The sequence below is a fragment of the Leopardus geoffroyi genome, chromosome A3 (assembly GCF_018350155.1).
Source record: "Leopardus geoffroyi isolate Oge1 chromosome A3, O.geoffroyi_Oge1_pat1.0, whole genome shotgun sequence".
NCBI classification, from domain to species: domain Eukaryota; kingdom Metazoa; phylum Chordata; class Mammalia; order Carnivora; family Felidae; genus Leopardus; species Leopardus geoffroyi.
In genome coordinates, this window is record NC_059336.1 from 87,240,663 (window position 1) to 87,260,047 (window position 19,385).

Below are 19,385 nucleotides of genomic sequence, written 5' to 3' on the forward strand. Positions count from 1 at the left end.
GACCCTGGGCTGGGCGAGTTACTTAAATTTTAAGCTTAGCTCTTCCTCAGCTGCAAAAATGGACTTTTTACTGCAGAGTTCTGATGAAGATTAAACAAGCATATAAAGCATTTAACAAAGAACCTAGCAATCATATGCATTCAGTAAGTATTTGAATAAAATTTTCTTCATTATTTCTCCTGCAATGGTTGGTCCCCTGTCCCCATACTAGTACAATTTAACTACCTGCTTTTGTAGACTGGCCTGAGAAAGCTGAAGTTGTCTTCATTATTTGATATTCCCAAATCAACGTAATAAAAAGGTTAAGTTCCCAGATATTTCTGGCAGTTTCTGAAATTAAAAATTTCAAAATAATGTAAGAATCTTAAATTTAAAGACATTATAAAAGATGAGCAGTGCTTAATCCAATATGCTGCTGGCTATCATACTTCTAGCAAAGAGGCAGGAGGAAAAAACGGTTTCCATAAAGCCTATGAGGCTAATAGTTTTTTAAGGAATATTAATCTACAATCTTTCAAAAAACAAGGGACACCCTTGCTTTTTGCAATAATTCTTGCATCATATTAAGATATTCAAAGTAACAGATTACCAGATAAACTAGCAAAAAGTGTACTGATCTCTTAAGAAAACAAGTGTAACTATAGTTCTCACAGATTAAAAACGGAAACACTTTTGGTGGTGAAAAAATAATCGATCAACTTTCGTCACAACTGTAACATCTACAAAGTTTCAGAAAGAAACCTGAAATTGTATTTTTAACGCATGGAGTTCTCAAATCGCCAGTATTCTAAAAATAAAAACAAAAAGCCAGGTCAAAAATTCATCAGGACTTTTCTTCTTTTCGGGAAAAGCAACAAAGGCAAAATCACCTCTTCAGAGAATACTTTGAAAAACAAAGGAGAACGCTGTGGGGGAAGCAACGTGACAAAGAAAATATCCCCAGCTGAGATCATTTAACACTAACCAATCTCAGAGGTGACTAAATCTGTTAAGGTATTTATCAACTGTTGCTTCAAAAAATCTGCCCGCTTGTTCAGCCAACATGTCAATCACAAAGTAGCAAGCGATGATAAAAATGCATTAAATCCATTTCCCCTCAGTCGAGAGCTATATACACCTCCGGGTGAGATTTCCATTTCAAAAAAAGCAGTTTCCAAATCCTTATGGTGTTGGGTTTTCGGCTTTATGGTCGGGGGAGGGGCACTACAAAAGGAAAGCCAAAGAGAGGTTAAAGAAAACTATTTGGCTTTTTTCCAACTGGCAACTGCAACAATAAAGTTTATCTCACTAAAAATTGAGCACAAGTAGCCTCAAGAGAAAAGCTATCAACAAGAAGCAAATGAAAGGAAGAGGAGAGTTTCTGGAGGAAATCAAAGTGAAATGAAAGAGAGACGGCTATAGAGATCAAAAGAGGTTAATGAAGAAGGTGGGGGGAGCGGGAAAAACAGAGAAGGAAAGCATGGGACAAAGAGAAAGGTTCACGGAGTTCTGAAAAAAGGTTTGAATGAAAAAGTCTTTTCTCCAGGCCTACGACCACAGACGGCCCGTGGCGGGGCCAAAGGCCACGCTATGGTGTAGCTCAGGCGATGCGATTAATTCAGAGGGCTGAGCCCCTCTCCCTCCACCTTGTCCTTTCACAGCCCGGGGCTGGGTCTCTAAGCATCCAGGTGTGCGCTACGGAGAAGAGCCGTGATATCTGGGAGTCCACAGAGAACAATAGGCTGGGGAGCGCGCCGAGCCGAGGCCTCCCTCCGGGACGACCACCATCCCGCCCCCCTCATCGCTGCCCCAGACTCACAGAGTCTTGGGCATCTCGTCCTCCATGGCTGCTGCTGTCGCGGCGGCGCCTCCGGGTCCAGCTCCCTACCCTTTACTACCTCCCAAATCTTTTGAGCGGCTATGGCTGCGGAATAGCGGGGTTTCTCGGCTGACCGGAGGTTACTCCGTCTACTCCTTCCGCGGCAATTACACTAAACCCCTTGGCGCAACGCGAACAATGAAGCCCCGATACAAGATGGCGGCGAGCCGGGAGTTTAGGAGCAGCCAGCGAAGTGACCCGGGCCGCGCAGGCGCAGAATAATCTTGCACTTTCAACCTCCCTCAATCCATAGGTTCACTTGTTGCGCAGCCGCTCTTCTAGCCGACACTAGGGATGTCTCAGACTGCGCAGGCGTAAGGATTAACTATTTCGGGACTTGTGTAGTTTTTTGTCATACGGTTCCAAATTCGAATGTTTCAACAGTGAGTTATAATGAAAGAGAAATCTTCTTGGAAATTAAACATTCTAAGTGTTTCCCGAGGAAGAAAAGAGTGACAGTGTTCAAATCATCTCATAGCAAAAGCTGCTTGCGCCGCCCGGGAATCGAACCCGGGTCGCAAGAATGGGAATCTTGCATGATACCACTACACCAGCGGCGCTGGTGGCTAGCTATCTTGCTGAAGTATTTTAGAACTTTCTACAAGCAAGCATTTGTTCCTACATGAGGATGTTTATTCATTCAAAAATAATAATAAGGGTCTTCAGTCTGCTATTTTTCATCGTTATAAAAAAGGATATTGTCTTCTCTCATCCCAATACAGTTGAGTGGGATTCCTATTTCCATTAAATTATTGTTCATTAAATGTGCATTAGAAATAATTTGTCTTGATGTTAACCAAATTTTTGAGAAGCAGGAAAATATTTTCAGATATTTTCATTTCCTTGGTATACTCAATGCACTTTGGAAAATACTTAAGAAAGATTTACTTAATGCAAATCGGTCAAATAATTCTAAAACCAAATGAATCTGAAGATATACAAATTTTAGTCCTCCTCGAAGGAGGCGGAAAAATTAGGACTCTGAGATGTGGTTCAGTGTAGTCATTAAACATTTCGTGTTGCATTTTATAAATTATGTGAAATATTTTTATATTTGTTTATTTTTGTGAAATATTTTTAAACATAGGAGAATGTACACATCCAAAAACGTGGTATCCTCTTTAGAATAGTTTCTTTAGGCTACACCCTAAGATTTACATTTTTGGAATTGTCTTCCGAATCCGTGGCACATTCTTCATTTTACTGAAAGATATTAAATATTAGTCTTTTGAAGATGAATAAGACAAGAGTTAATAGTGGGTAGTATTTTTAAAATAGCTTTTTGTGATATAATTCACCCATTTGAAGTATACGGTTCAGTGGTTTTAGTTTATTCACAAAGATGTGCAACCATTACTATAATCAATTTTAGAACACTTTCATTACTCCAAAAACAAAATTCTTATAAATTAGCTATCACTCTCTATCCTCCACCCCATCCAACTTCCTACTCACTAATCTATTGCTACAGATTTGCCTATCCTGGGAATATCATATAAATGGAATCATACAACATGTGGTTCTTCGTGACTGGCTTCTTTCACAATGCTTTTTACGGTTCATACAAGTTGTAGCGTGTATCAATACTTCATTTGTTTTTTGGCCAAATAATATGCCATTGTATGGATATAGCACAAGTATCTTTTAAACTTGAAAACTTTTATGAAAAATTTATTATGTTGTTTTGTAAGTTTTAAATTATTATATATTATGTGTTATATGAGTATATATTTGTATATGTCATATAAATATATATTATTTGTTAATTTATATATTATATAAATATAAATTTATATATAAAATACATATAATAGGTCACTCCTGCTTTTGTTTTGTCTTGTTTTTCTACTACAATGTTGCAGTAAGCATCCTAGTACCTATATCCTTATAACTGATTCTTTTATTTCTTTAGAATAGTTTCCCAAATGTGGGATTTTTGAATTAGATGGCATATTTATATATATGTATACTATACATATAATATATATACGTATAATATATTATATATATTATATATACATATAATATTATATATTATACGTATATATAATATATATATATATTTGTAAAACAGATAACTGTGTTTAACAGGTTTTAGTTATTGACACCCCCATCAACAATGTTTAAAAGTCAGTTCCGGAGATCTCATCCATTCCACTCTGTTTTCTCTTTCCTTGAGGTATTAGTCTTATTAATTTTTGCTAATATGATAGATGAAAAATTGTACATGTTGGTTTTAATTTGCATTTTTAAACTACTACTGAAGTTGAGTATCTCTTTACATGTATTTCATTTTTTGAAGAACTTTATTAAAAAAAATTGGGGGGGGGGTGCCTGGGTGGCTCCGGTTATGATCTCACGGTTTGTGGGTTTGAACCCTGTGTGGAGCTCTGTGCTGACAGCTCAGAGCCTGGAGCCTGCTTCGGACTCTGTGTCTCTCTGTCTCTCTGCCCCTTCCCTGCTCATGCTCTGGTCTCTCTCTCTCTCAAATATAAATGGACATTTAAAAAAAAATTGAGAGGAAGATAGAGATTTCCCACTTACTCCACACCTCCACATTTGCATACATGTGTTTTGTTTTTTTTTTAATCATTGGCACTTGCTTTGTCTTTTGTGAAATGCCTATTTATATAGGCTGTATTTATATTGAGTTGTTTACCTCTTACCAATTTGTAAAGCTCTTTTTGTTTGCAATGTATACCACAATCTTGACTGTCATATTAGTGACAGCTATTTTTCTCATGTATTATTTTTTTTAACTTTTAAAATTCTATCTTTTGCCATCTGACAAATATGTTGATCTTTTCTTATATTGCTTCTGAATTTCCTGTCTTCCCTAACAGATAGTAAATATTATTTAGGTAATGTAGAATAAGAAAAAAGTTAGATGTGAGGAAGGAAGAAGGTATGAAAATGAATTTTTTCAAGGTAGTTTCAAAAAAGTTAAAAAAACATGGAGCAGTGGCAGAATTATAGATTTAAGTGTTGTCAAAAAATAAGCAAAGCCAGCACTGAAGTTTTACTTTTAATCAGTAATATACTATTGCAATAGGGAAGAGTCCATAGTAAACTGAACTCAACTTTGATTTGTACAGACGTAACCTGGCATTTTGAAGGGAGAATAGGGATGGGGATGAGCAGGGGCACAGTAGAGTCCAGGAAGTGAAAATTACAAAAGTTGAGAGAAAGAGTGGTAACTTTCTCAGTTAGGCCCCTACCCTCCCAAGAGGCTATGAGACAGGGGCTCTATCTTCATGTGTTGGCTGGAACAAGCAGTAAAGTCTTTTGTCAGCCTTGAGTTTTCTCAGGCAGACAGTTTAAAGGTAGCTAGGGTCGTCCTAAGGACATAGCTTTGAGCTGTTAGAAAATGTTAGTGTTTTGTTCGAGTCTTAATAAGCCAAGGTTGAGGCCTGTCTAGTTGAGAAGATTGCTCAGAGGAGCTTGGCTGGAGTTTGGTCAAGGAGAAAACCTTAGTCAGTGTTTAGCCTACTAGGGAGACTGCTTTCTTGAACAGTACTCCTTTGAATGAATGTTTGTTATATCACCTTATTATTACTCTTCGTATATGTGGTAACAGTTTTCCTCCATGGCCTTTTTAAAAATCTTTTGGGGTTTCAGTGGCAGTGTCATTTTGAAAGAGTAAGAGTGCAGAATGAGAAAGCCTTTGACCCACCTTCCACTTTGCAAGTCCTTTACACCGTCTCTTCACTGAGAGTTCTTTCAGTAAACTCTTTCCCAAGGTTTCATCAGCAGCAGTGAAAGTTTCCAAATATGACACCCATATCAAGGTCACTAACATGGTCAATTCTAATGAACACATATTCATTGAAGGCCTAGTAGGCTTAACACACTAAGGTGTTGTGGGGATAATGTAGTTTGGAAAAAGGAAATTAAAAGACACACAGAGTGTAGTGCTTTCTTTGTAACTTCTAGATGTAGTGAAAAATGAGGCTTAATCTTCATATTTTTATGTTCTTAACTAGAAGTGTTTATTTCTTGTATGATTTGCATCTTGTTCTATTAACACCTTTGCTGTCCTCTTCTTCTTCTGCTTTACTCGCCTCCTTGCTGTTCCTCAAACATGCCAGGTGTTTTTCTTACCTAGAAAGCTCTTTCCCCAGATACTTGCCTGATCTACTCCATCACTTCCTGCAACATTTTGCTCAAATGCTATCCTGCTCAATGAGGCCTACCAGGACCATCCTATCTAAAATTGCAACCCATTCCTCATTCCTCTTACCCCATTCTATATAATGTATAATTTACTTATTTATTCTAATGATCATATCTCCCTCCAGTAGAATGCCAGCTTCATTAAAATAAAACTTTTTTAAAAATCTGTTTTGTTTACTGATTTTTCTCAAGCACCTAGAACATCGCTTGCCACTCGGAACTCAAAAAAATTTGTCCAATGAATGAATGCTCTTTGCATTGGATCTTACACTCCCTTTTTCCAAGTTCAATCTTTCTTTCGATTCAACTTATTTTCCTTCCATCCATACTATTCTACATATTCATATACTGGGTTTTTGTTTTGTTTTCTTTTTTGGAGGGGAGGTGAAGAGTGGAGATGGTGTAATTTTAATTACAGAAAGGGATCTTATAAACCCATCACTCACTCAGTCACTAGTTTTTCTCACCTATTTAAATTTTTTTAAATGTTTATTTATTTTTGAGAGAGAGAGAGAGAGAGAGAGAGAGAGAGACAGTGTGAGCAGGGGAGGTGCAGAGAGAGAGGGAGACACAGAATCTGAAGCAGGCTTCAGGCTCCTTGCTGTCAGCACAGACCGGCTCCAACCCACAAACTGAACCCGGAGATCATAAGCTGAGCCAAAGTCCAGCTCTTAACAGACTGAGCCACCCAGGCGCCCGGATCCTACATTCTTTTTAATACTTGCATAATGTTCCATCGTGTGATATGGGCACACATGTCTGTCACTACTTTTCACCTTGGACGACCCCATCCCTGGTCTCCCTCATTTTCCCTTTCACCTACCACTATTTACCCATTCATTTTAATGCTTATGCCCAACAGTCCCGAAACACAGTGACCACTCAGTAAGCATTTGTTGCTCCACAGTTCTGTTCTTGACAGCGATTTGCTTTGTGCATTCTTTGACAGGGAGAGGTTGAAGGGACAGAAGAGGGCAGTAGTGAAGAAGTAAGGTGCTTCACCTGAATAGATGGGGAGTAAGGCGGCGAGCTTGGGTGAGCCTCCGCCCCTGGTGCCTTTGTTATGTCCCTGAAGCAGGGTGCGTTTCGGAGGGGCGAGGCCTGCCTGGGCACCGGGCTGACCACGCTTGGGAGCTCCTGGAGCGACGCGCAGAACTGGGATGCCGGAGCCCGCGCCGGCAGGAAGCGGACCTGGGCGGGGCTCGGAGGGGCAAGGCCGGCCGGGGGCGGGGCGTGCAGAGCGCGCAGACTCGCAGCAACTGGCCGACGGTGGGGCGCTCGGAGCTGACTGCTGCGCTCCGGTGGCCATGGGGCGCACGGCTGGGCAGCTCGGCTCGTCGCTTCTGGGGCTGTGGCTGCTGATGTGCAGCTGGGGGTGCCCTGGGAGCGCCGAGCTGCGGGCCCCGCCGGATAAGATCGGTAGGTGAGGGGTGGGGCGGCGCGGGAGGGTTGCTGGAGCGCGCCCGGCGCCGGGCGGCCGCTGCGCAGTGCACCAGGCCTGTCGGCTGCGAAGCCCGCCAGGCCACGCGCTCCGAATCCTTCTCGGAGGTCATAGTCTTCTCGGCTCGCCACTGTCGATGCCCCAGGGACCGCGTCTTCCCGGGCGTGTCGATGTGCCCACTTGGGGAACGGGCCATGGAGGGGGCCTTGGGGTGGGCGGAGGGCAGCCAGGCGTCCCTGCAGCCCCTTGTTCTGGAGGCCTGGGGGCTGGGGAGGGGGAGGCCCCTCTCATTCCCTTGCTTCACCTTTGGGAGGCCAGTCTTCTGGTTTGTTCTGGAACTACGAGCCGCCTCGCTGTGCAGATGACAGGCGCACGCGGCCGTAGCACACTGAGCAGTGCCAACAAGCTGACCCTGTTTGCTTCCCTTGATAGGCTGAACTGGAACCCCATTTCCATCACCTGCTTTGCTGAGGTGGGCCTGCTCCTAGAGGCCCTAGCTTGCACAATTTCCCTATCTAGGACTACTACACAGCGGCAATAATCCACTCTCAAGTTTCATTCATGGTTTTTGCTGCGTTTGTTTTGCTTTTTTTTATTCCCGGTAAAGCTTTGTTTTGTGGTAACATTAACCTATCTGTATTAATGAGACAGAACAAATCTTAGTAAAAATGGCGGCCACTTTATTGGAAATACGTGCTGGAAAGGCCCACCTCCTCTGTTCCCATGCGCTGGGCACAAAGAAGGGTGTGCAGATCCAGTGGTGCCTTGACAAAGAACTGTGAGAACCCTTGGGGATCTGGCAAAAAAAAAAAAAAAAAAAAAAAAAAAAATCTAATGTCCATTTGCACGTGAATGTAATACCACTTTTGTCGGGGACCGGGGGTGGGCAGCGTCTGCCTAGATTCACAGAGTTTTAGCTTCACAGCAACTGTGGCTTGCCTCCCGTGCCCAGCTTCCCTAAATTGGTGATTATAGCCTTAAGTAACATCTGTTATTCAAAAACAAAACCCACATAGCTGGGTGAGAGGGAAAGAAACTGTTCCTTTTTTTTTTTTTTCCCCACCCATAGCAATTATTGGAGCTGGAATTGGTGGCACTTCAGCAGCCTATTATCTGCGGCAGAAATTTGGGAAAGATGTGAAGATTGACCTGTTTGAAAGAGGAGAGGTGGGAGGCCGCCTGGCCACCATGACTGTGCGAGGGCAAGAATACGAGGCAGGAGGTTCTGTCATCCATCCTTTAAATCTGCACATGAAGCGTTTTGTCAAGGACCTGGGTATGTCATTTGGTCTTAAGAGCTAAGTGGATTTCTGTGTGACCATCCATGGATATTTTTATCAGATAGGGATCTGAAGTTTTTCTGCTTTGCTAATTGTTTTTTACAGAGAAGTTGGCAAAACTGTTTTCCTCACTTTGCTGCTAGCAATTAGTACAAGTACAAGCTTAGTTAGGAGCCACTTTCCCCGTAATGGGACACTAGTTATCTGTATCTTCAGTTATCTGGAATTACAGCCATTGGGCGGGGGCGGGGGTTGGGGGGTGGGGTGGGGATGGTTGCTGTTCTTAGTTCTTAAACCTCTGGGTTCAAGCTGAAGAATCAAAGAATGGTTTGAGTCCGTAGAAACCTTGTGTACTCATTTTACAGCTGCGGAAATGAGGCCCAAAGTTTGAAATGTCTGGCTTAAAGTCACTCACACAGGCATGGGTGCAGATGTGTGCCTAGAACCTGGAACATATGACTACTTCCCTGCCACTAGAGGAGCTAGACAGGTTGTGAGGAAAGGCTAGCAGGCCTCTGCAGGCCCTTTGCTCAGGGAATATTGTGTAATTTATACCTCCTTTTAGTTATTTGAAATACCCAATTATGCAAAATAGGATTTGCACAGGAATGGGGATGCCTCCTTTCTCTTTGCTGCCTTCCACATCTCCTGTGGTCTCTCTTTCCTTCCTGAGGACAAATGTATGCCAGGAGCAACTTATGCTGGTCATACTCCTGTCTAACATTTGTTTGGAAGTTGAATTCAGTTGGTATTCTGGCATTTTCCTTTCACTTTTTAGTGTTTTGCAACTAAAAATAGCCAGTCTAATTTTGACATATCTGCATGAGCATCTGACCCATCGTTTAGATATCTGCTTTTGGACAGTATAATGAATGAGCAGTGTATTACATGCTGTTCTAAAGATAGAGCTCCTTTAATATGTTTTCTGAGAACTAGGGGAAACCTGGAATTCACTCACTTCAGAGTATCCCTGATAGCTTCAGATTACCTTCTTTCATTTGGTCAACACAGAAACCACTGACTTAGCCAACCCTTTCTGTTTTTGCAGGTCTGTCTACTGTTCAGGGCTTTGGTGGCCTAATGGGGGTGTATAATGGAGAGACTCTGGTGTTTGAGGAGAGCAGCTGGTTCATAATTAACATGATTAAACTAATTTGGCACTATGGATTTCAGTCCCTCCGAATGCACATGTGGGTAGAGGATATATTGGACAAGTTTATGAGGTAATTTTTTCCCCTTCCATTTAACCTAAGACCTTTTAGTTAGATGGTCTTTAGAAATTCTAATTTCTTGAAACAGTTCTCTACCTAATTTTAAAGTCTGTTTGTAAGATTGTTAGACAAATGGTTTATATAAAGTATGCAGACCGTTTATCCACTTGAAAATTAAGAGTAATTTTTGCTTCCGACTGTATTTTGCAAATACTTTAGTTCTGCCACACACTCTTAAATCCTCTACGAATGTTAATGCTTTGAATTCTTATGACACCTCTCTCAGTTATAGTTATTAGCTTCTTACAGATATGGAAGGTGGAGGCACAGAGGTTTCAAGTGTGCAAGTACACTCATCTAGTGAGTGGTGGAACTGGAGTTCCTACCCAGGCATTCTGGCTCCAGAGTTCTCACACTTAATCTCTGCACTGTGCTGACACTGTATGGATGAATGAGGTAATGTGTGTAAGAGCTGGTAGAAAGGACCACAAAACTTAAATGAACTTTAATTGCGACATGATGTTTCAGTGAGCCAGTAGCCTGAGGCAGAGTATCAGCTGTGTGCCCCAAGAATTTAAATTGATACTAAATTCCAGCACTGTTTCAGGTAGTGAGAATACAGGTGCCACTCCCCACCCCACCCACCCCCCTTTTAAAAATAGTTTTATTTATATTTTTGAGAGAGAGAGACGGCACAAATAGGGGAGGGGCAGAGAGAGAGGGAGACACAGAATCTGAAGCAGGCTCCAGGCTCTGAGCTATCAGCACAGAACCCGATGCGGGGCTAGAACTCCTGAACCATGAGATCATGATCTGAGCCGAAGTCGGACGCTTAACCCACTGAGCCACGCAGGTGCCCCTCCACTTTTTCTTCTTTAAGTGTTTCTGTATTTTCAAACTTTTCTGTGTCTATCGTTTTGGTAATTAGGAAAAATAAAATAACTGGTCTAACTTTGAAAGACGCAGCCTTTTTTTTTTTTTTTTTTTTTTACTTTTCCCAAGGCCATTGGCCTGTGCTAATTTTTACGCTTGTTTACAATTTTAGATGCTGGAGAAATTCAGCTTGTAAGTGCTAATGATATTTCATTACTATGAATGTTTCAATGTAGTAAAATTAATTGTTAAAAAAGGTAAAATTACATGTCATATGATTAAGTACTGACAAGGACAGATTTAAGGGTTGAGTAGGATAAATACACTCTAGCTTTTTAACTTATGGTAGTTGGGGATTTCTCTTTCTTCCTTTAGTGTTTATTTTTGAGACGGAGAGAGACAGAACATGAATGGGGGAAGGGCAGAGAGAGAGGGAGATACAGAATCTGAAGCAGCTCCAGGCTCTGAGCTGTCAGCACAGAGCCCGACGCAGGGCTCGAACTCACAGACTGCGAGATCATGACCTGAGCCAAAGTCGGAAGCTCAACTGACTGAGCCACCCAGACACCCTGGGGATTTCTCTTTCTAAACATCACTGTTGGGATGATTCCTTGAACACCTTTCCAGTGGGCACATTAAGGTCAGCTACAGTGCAGATTATTTTAAAGTAGTAATCTTTCATTCATTTACCAAATATCGACTGCCTAATTATGTGCCAGGCACTATTCTGGATCCTGTGGATGTAGAACCTAGAACACATCCCTGTCCTCAAAGAATATACGTTCTAGTAGAGAGACAAGCAATAAACCAGTAACTAAGAAAATATATAGGACTTGGGTGGAAATAGCCAGTAACTTTCTAGAGAAGGTAGGTGGCATGTTGCTGCATGCTCTACAGGAAAATCAAGTTCAGATGGCACCAGATGCAGACCTGCCTGTATCTGTTAGTTTTCTTACCAGTGGCTTGCTTGGCATGTAGAGAATTGCCCTGGGAGAAATTAAGAAATCACTTTTAAAGTGAATTCTGGATATTATAGTACTGTGAAAAAGACCCAGTGATGGGATACATAGATTATACTTTTTTGTTGTTGTTTAAGTAAACTCTACACCCAGTGGGGCCCTAACTCCTGACCCCAGAGATCAAGTCACATCATCTATGGACTGAGCCAGCCAGGCGCCCCTACTATTTTCAAATTTAGAAAACAATTACCAAACTTCCTTGAATTACTGCCTCTCTCTGGTCTTTAGTATTTGCTTACACATCAAATATATAGCACTGATCCTTATGTTGTTCAAAGGGCCATGCATCCTACATTTGTTTCTTCCAATAAATCAAGAACATAATGTTTACTTTTTGAGAGAGGGAGAGCACAGAGCCGAACGTGGGGCTCGCTCAGTCTCAGACACTGGGAGATCGTGACCTGAGGGGAAATCAAGAGTCAGATGCATAACTGACTGAGCTACCCAGTCATTAACATTTTCTTAACATTTCTTGATCTGAGACTGATCCTTTCACTTACTCCTAACAAATATTTTGAATGTTTTACTCTTTTCTCTCTCTCCTTTCCCAAATCCAGTCTGTCTTTAATCCTATCAGTTTTTAAATTTTATTAATTTTTTTTTAATGTTTATTTTTTGAGAGAGAGTGAGCAGGTGGGGTAGGGGCATAAGAGAGGGGGACAGAGGATCCAAAGTGGGCTCTGCTGACAGCAGTGAGCCCAATGTGGGGCTCGAACCCATGAACTACAAGATCATGACCTGAGCTGAAGTCAGACACTCAACTGACTGAGCCACCCAGGTCCCCCAATCCTATCAGTTTTTAAAATGTATGTAGAATTCCACCACTTCTCACTAACATCACTGCTACACTTTGATGCAAGGCACTATTAACTCTTGTTTGTATTGATGGAGTAGCCCCCTGTGGTAGGCTGAATAATGCCTCCCTGCCCCTGCAAGATGTCTATACCCTAATCCCTGGAATCTGTGAATGTGTTACCTTTCATGATAAAAGGGACTTTGCAGAAATGATTTCGTTTGGGATCTTGAAATGGGGAGATCATTCTCACTTATTTAAGTGGGCCTAGTGTAATCACAGGAGTCCTTGTAAGAGGGAAGCAGGGGGATCCGAGTAGTAGGAAATGGGAACAAGAGGTTGGAATGATGCTAGGAAGATGTCACAAGCCAAGGAATGCAGGTGGTTTATAGAAACTGAAAAAGGCAAGAAAATGGAATCTTCCATCAGAAATTCCAGAAGGAACCAGCCTTACCAACACCTTGACCCACTACTTTCTGGCCTTCATGGTTTCTGATGAGTAAGCAGCTGTTAAATCTTATTGAGAATCCCTTTTTCTCTCAGTCTGTTTTCTCAAGTGAGAACTCAGTGTTTTCACCCTCTACTTTTTTTAAGTTCCTAGGGATTGATATGGTTGGAAGGAGTGATTTGTTTCTCAGTTTGGGCACTGGTATTAATTTTTCCCACAAAAATGTATTCAGTGTTTTATATACTATACTCACTGGTAGATAGGAGGTAATACTGAAATGGATGTGACATTGTCCCTGCTCAAAAACTTTACAACTTTGAGAGAAGAAAATTGTAAAAATTCTCCTCCTGGGATCACTGAGAGAGATCTTTCTTTGGCACCTATTTTTTCCTTTGTTTCATTACTTATCTGTGCATATGCCTTATTACCTATACCTAACTGTAAGCTCCTTGAGGGAGAGGAATCCGGTCTTTCTCATTTTTGTATCACTTGAAAAATAACTTTTCTCATTTTTTCACTTGAAAAATAACATTTTGAAGTCGGCATCAACTAATTTATGTGGATATTCTTTTAAGTCCGTGAAGTTCAAGAAAATATCAGGTGGGATTTTCTAAAAATTAAGTAATAATGCTGAATGAGTGGCATGGGTACTGTGAACTGGGAAGTTGGGCAAAACTTTGCAGAGCAGGTGGGGTTCAAGCTGAAAGAAGTGTGTTCTGGTTGGAGAGAAGAGCTAATGTAGTGTTGGAGCAACATGCAGAGCATTTTCAGGTATCAGTGAATGGGTCAGGTTTGTTCAGTGGAGGCTAAGTGTGTGGTTGAGGGCACAGGGGGCAGCTTGTGCTTGAGCCTTCTACTTGTCATGAGACTTTCAGAGTTCTTTTACTTGTTTCTCTGTCTGCAGTTAGAGCAAAGGCAGTTAGACTTGATGAATTTGGCTCTAAAATCCATTCCTTTTTTTTGGTCAGGAGTTTATTTACTAAGCAGCAGTAAGAAGTTAAAAAAAAAATTTGTAAATCTTTATTTATGAGAGAGAGACAGAGTACAAGCGGGGGAGGACCAGAGAGGGAGACACAGAACCTGAAGCAGGCTCCAGGCTCTGAGCTGTCGGCACAGAGCCTGAAGTGGGGCTTGGACCCACAAACTGCGAGTTTGTGACCTGAGCTAAAGATGAATGCTTAACCAACTGAGCCACCCAGGCACCCCACAAGTTGTTTTTTGCATAAGCTGATGACAAAAGATGTGTTTTAGGTTTCTGAGAGATTCATAAATGTTTCAAAGAAACAAAACTGGAAGCAGGTAGGTAGATCAGTTACTCAGCTTGGTAGTCTGAATATAAATCCTGAGTTAAGATCAGGGAAATGAGAATGAAGAGAGATGTTGTGAAGACTGGTAAGGTTTTCTTTTTTGATGGGAGAAGCACAAGTGAAAATATTTAAATTTGGAATTAAATGAACTGAGGATGACTTGTGGGATGTTAGCAGTGAACTAACATCCCAGCCTACATTTTGGCTGGGATAGGGGGTGGGTGGAGAGGATCAAGCCTGGTGGAAAGATAAAGTTTAATTTTAGAAATGTTTAACTGCTGCTGGAAGATAAAAAGTTGAAGGAGACATATGACATACCCACTTCTTTAAAAGTGCTTGCAGTGACCTTGTTAATGCAGAAGAGTATACAAGGACAGTGTACTTCCAGAGGAGGTGGGAGTAGGGATGGGGATAAGAACTTCTGGGAAACCCAGGGAAGATGGTGACTGAGGTGCATCTTACATGATAGGTAGAAGTTCAGTAGAAGGAGATATGAGAAGTTTGAATCTTATGATGCAATTTCCCTTCCCATATTGTTTGGTGTTTAATGGCTATTCCTCTTCTTTTCAAAAGGATCTACCGCTACCAGTCTCATGACTATGCCTTCAGTAGCGTAGAAAAGTTACTACATTCTCTTGGAGGGGACGAATTCCTTGGAATGCTTAACCGAACACTTCTTGAAACCTTGCAGAAAGCAGGCTTCTCTGAGAAATTCCTCAATGAAATTGTTGCTCCTGTCATGAGGGTCAATTATGGCCAAAGCATGAACATCAATGGCTTTGTGGGTAAGCCCAGGCTTGGAATATTATGGATATTAGCTCACAAAAGGGCTTACCTGATGTATGGTGACTCCTTACTTTAAGCTATGAATTAGAGAAGACTTACCTTTTTCTGAAACCTCAGATATTGTTGGCAAAATTGTGTATATGTAGATCTGTGCATTTTTAGGGGGAGAGAGTCCTTAGCTTTCAAAGAGATTTTGCCCTCAGGGGCTATTTGGCAATGTCTGGAGACATTTGGAGTAGAACTCACCTGAATTGGGAAGAGAAAGTAGGTAGAGGGACTTTTACAGAGTCAGAATTAAAATACATTTTTTTTTTTTCCTACCACTGACAGGGGCAGTATCAATGTCCTGTGCGGATTCTGGCCTTTGGGCAGTAGAAGGTGGAAATAAACTTGTTTGCTCAGGGCTCCTTCGTGCGTCCAAAAGCAACCTTATAACTGGCTCAGTAATGTACATAGAGGAGAAAACAAGGACCAAGCGGACAGGTGAGCCTGAAATTCTATTTTACTGTTCCTGATTTCCCCTCTAGAAAATAATTGCTCAGGGAGAAAAACCACTCTTCTGTCATCTTGCACTCATTTCCAAATGATGGAATTATAAATTGTGTGTATGTTGTGCCACATAGAAATATTCCCAAATGCGCTCAAGTACAGTGGCATGCCTCCTTGGAATTAAAGAATAATCTCATTCTTAAAAGTAAAAATTCCGTATTTTTTACTTACTGACAAGGTATTCAAGAGTCAGACGCTTAACCGACTGAGCCACCCCTGTGCCCCTAAAAGTCTTTTTAATTCCTTGGAATTATACCTTAACTATTTTCTACCTTATAAACTATTAACATAATTATTTTTGGAAGTATAAAGTATAGTGTGCTAGAAAGACTAACATGAATGCTTCTTTCCTCTAGGAAATCCCACAAAGATGTATGAAGTGGTCTACCAAATTGGATCTGAGACACGTTCAGACTTCTATGATATCGTCTTGGTGGCCACTCCATTGAATCGAAAAATGTCCAACATAACTTTTCTCAACTTTGATCCTCCAATTGAGGAATTCCATCAGTACTACCAACATATAGTGACAACTTTAATTAAGGGGCAACTGAATTCAACTCTTTTTAGCTCTAGAGCCTTAGACAAATTTGATCTCAGTACAATCTTAACCACTGATAATTCAGATTTGTTCATTAATAGCATTGGGATTGTGTCCTCTGTAACAGAAAATGATAATCCTCAACCATCAACAGAAAGGGCGCATGTTTGGAAGATCTTTTCTCAAGAAATCCTCACTAAAGAACAAATATTAAAGCTCTTTTTGTCTTATGATTATGCTGTGAAGCAGCCATGGCTTGCATATCCTCGCTATAAGCCTCCAGAGAAATGCCCCTCCATCATACTCCACGATAGACTTTACTACCTCAATGGCATAGAATGTGCAGCAAGTGCCATGGAGATGAGTGCCATTGCAGCCCACAATGCCGCTCTCCTTGCCTATCATCGCTGGAATGGGCACAAAGACATGATTGACCAAGAGGACTTATATGAGAAACTTAAAACTGAACTATGAAATGATACTGATCATTTTCTTTTCCCCCTCCTGGTTCCAAATGGAATATCACTGGCAAAAAAGAACACAATCTGAGCAGAGATGATTTTGAATCTGATATTTTGCCATATATTAGTACTGTTTGACAAAAGTAATCCCAGTGAGTCATGAGAAAATAACAGGTTTCTAATTAAGCATGAAGGGGTTAACTACTATCTTTATACCATCTCCAAAATTTCTTAACTCTTCTTTTAGTATCTGCCAACAGTATAGAATCACCTGAAGTTTGTTAAGCATGTGGTTTCCCTAGCTCCTCTGGAGATTCTGATTCACTAGGTCTGGTGGGTGGGGGCCCTGGATTTATTTCAAGCTGAGCACTTGAGAAAGAATTTAAAGATGTTAACTTTTAGTTGGGGACTAGTTCATTTGTGCTTCACAGCTGGAAGTGACCTTCAGTCAGATAGTTAAAACTTAACTATTAGAGCTGGTATCCTATGCTTGGCTTTAATTTATACCTTTTTTTCAAAGTAGATGTGCCCATGCTAGAAGCCTTGACTTTCTGAATATTCTTTGGATTCCTTCCCCCCTGATTTTATTAGGGGTGAAATTCAGAAGCCTTAGGAGAACTTTGTCATACAAAAGTCTCAAGTAAAATGAAAGCAAATATAGGCTATTGATTTAAGAAATTGGCAGTCTATTATCAAATCCTCACCTATGGAACTTTAAGAAATATTGAAAGACCCCCATGCAACCAGAGATTCTGATCTAATGGATTGAGGATAGGATCTCAGCATTGTAGCTAAAAAGTTTCTAAGGTGCAACCTGGGTTGAAAATCACTAATGTGGGGGTTTAAGATGTCTCCAAAGGGTTTTTAGTGCCTTAAAAGTCCCAAGAAACTGAATGCATTATCAAAGCAGGTTCATTTTTGTGAAGAATCATTTCTCTCAATAAGAACTCTAGTAGTAATCTTGATAGTGAGCACTGACAGACAAGAGGCAACTTAGATTTCTCCAGAGCAGTTGACACTAGGAGATCCAGAATGACACCACAATCAAATCCAGCATTATGTTCAAACTTAAATGCTTCTAAAACTACTGTAGCATTTGGGGTGAGAAACCGGTTGCCGAACTCTTGTTTTTAAGGCAGTTCTCAACTTTGGCTGCACACTGGAATAATCTGTAAGAGTTTAAAGCTTCTCAAATGATTCTAATATGCAACCAAACTTAAGAACCATTTCTACATCTATAATACAAAGATCATGAATGGCTGTCTCTCTAGTCACTAGTAGGACAAAACAAGTAAAAGCTTGTGAATTCTAAAAGTAACTATAACAGAACTAATAAGTATTGTTGAGAAAAAAAGTCCATCACCAGATTATGGCAGCAGATATTCAGCAAAATGATATTGATTCTTACTTAAAATGATTTTGTCTCTACTATAATTGTGAATATTAATATGCTGATAAAACTGCCAAGATATATTTGATGTAAAGGTGGTGATTAAATCTATGCTCTGTCAAAAGTTCAGCTTTTTAAAAATTTTACTTGTTAAGATGCAGTCACATTTTTTTTCCCCTGTGGTTTTAATGAAGACAATATTGTAGAGAATGTAATATTGTGTTATATATATGCTAAAAATTGGTGAATAAAAACTGGTAATAGTTAATTTCTATTACTCACAGACTTGTTTTGTGATATCTGTATTTACTTACCAGAACCCCAATTTAAAATGTTGCTGTTGTATCTGACTGTTTTCCAAAAGGGCACTGGAAATTGCTTCCTCCAAGAGCAAAACATATTATCAATATATCAAGCATAAGATGAAAATATGCATCTCTGTTAAGTTCCTACGTGATGCTCTTGGTCTAGGAAGCATGCTTAGTACAACCAGTTCTATAATTTAGCTCTATGTGGTTGCAAAAAATGCCTGTCCATATCAGTGAAAATTTAAAGAGCTGCCAGAGAAGAGTAAAAATGTACTAGACTTGACATCAATTCCCCTTATTGGGATTAAGTTGGTTTGATCGCTCTAGCTATTTTGTTGTAAACATTTTTTTATAAACCAGAAAAAACATTTTAGAGATACATATAAGCCATCCATTATGTTGTGGTTTGCAAATATCTTACATATTCACCCGAATATACATTTTATACAGTGTTAAAGTGATTTAAGATTTGTAGGCTTTTTTACCAGATCACAAAAAGTACAGCATCTGCTTGGTAGGTTTCCTGAAGTTAGGTTTATGATATTACCATCTGTAATGTATCTTTTCATCTGAGTTTGTGCACCATAAAATTTATGACCTAGATGAATATATTATGGGCAGCATTATTTCTATTCTTTATACTCTACAAAGAACCACAAAACACTGGAATGTTTTTCTCTAGAGTTCTATTTCTATTCTTGTATTCAAAAAATCTTCCCTGTTTATGTTCAAAATAAACAACTATATCGTTACTTCCTGTGTTTTACTTCAATTGCAGTATACTTGGAATATAGATGTACTTGGAAAAGTCAAGAGTACATCAAAACTACTACAAGAGTTTTGAAAATTACAGTTAATGTTTCAGAAGAAATCTGCTCAGGTTTGCAGGTTCTTTATCTTTCCATTAAAAGATGAAAAAAAGCCATCCTAGCCATGCTTCACATTTA

General features: G+C 40.3%; 2 protein-coding genes and 1 non-coding gene across 18 annotated transcripts in view; 1 reads left to right on the top strand and 2 right to left on the bottom strand.

The window, feature by feature from the left end:
• Window positions 1-2,095, bottom strand: part of TIA1 (TIA1 cytotoxic granule associated RNA binding protein) — a 33,739-nt gene extending 31,644 nt beyond the window's left edge. For 2 of the 16 annotated variants that reach the window (XR_006703534.1, XM_045446381.1), the window contains exon 1: window positions 1,799-2,094. Coding sequence is in view for 12 of the 16 variants with exons in the window: in XM_045446381.1 (XP_045302337.1) it covers window positions 1,799-1,824 (26 nt within the window). In the remaining 4 variants the exon portion in view is untranslated. Of the gene's footprint in view, window positions 1-225; window positions 331-1,798 lie in introns of all 16 variants that reach the window. The other 14 variants (XM_045446373.1, XM_045446371.1, XM_045446374.1 and 11 more) reach the window with 13 other exon arrangements.
• Window positions 2,096-2,347: 252 nt separating this feature from the next.
• On the bottom strand, window positions 2,348-2,418 carry TRNAG-CCC. The gene has a single exon. It is a non-coding gene; the product is annotated as a tRNA-Gly (tRNA).
• Window positions 2,419-7,260: 4,842 nt separating this feature from the next.
• On the top strand, window positions 7,261-19,190 carry PCYOX1 (prenylcysteine oxidase 1). The gene is made up of 6 exons (XM_045446365.1): window positions 7,261-7,450; window positions 8,542-8,748; window positions 9,801-9,975; window positions 14,977-15,188; window positions 15,520-15,672; window positions 16,095-19,190. Exons 1-6 carry the CDS (start codon window positions 7,339-7,341, stop codon window positions 16,751-16,753), a joined length of 1,518 nt encoding a protein of 505 aa, XP_045302321.1. The 5' UTR covers window positions 7,261-7,338; the 3' UTR covers window positions 16,754-19,190.
• Window positions 19,191-19,385: the final 195 nt, after the last annotated feature.

What these genes read in the sequence shown, in the direction of transcription:
- PCYOX1 (XM_045446365.1), top strand. Translation starts at nt 7,339, where the DNA reads ATGGGGCGCACGGCTGGGCAGCTCGGCTCGTCGCTTCTGGGGCTGTGG. An exon ending in ATATTGGACAAGTTTATGAG is followed by an intron (nt 9,976 to 14,976) that starts GTAATTTTTTCC and finishes TCTTTTCAAAAG; the next exon opens with GATCTACCGCTACCAGTCTC. An exon ending in AACAAGGACCAAGCGGACAG is followed by an intron (nt 15,673 to 16,094) that starts GTGAGCCTGAAA and finishes TCTTTCCTCTAG; the next exon opens with GAAATCCCACAAAGATGTAT.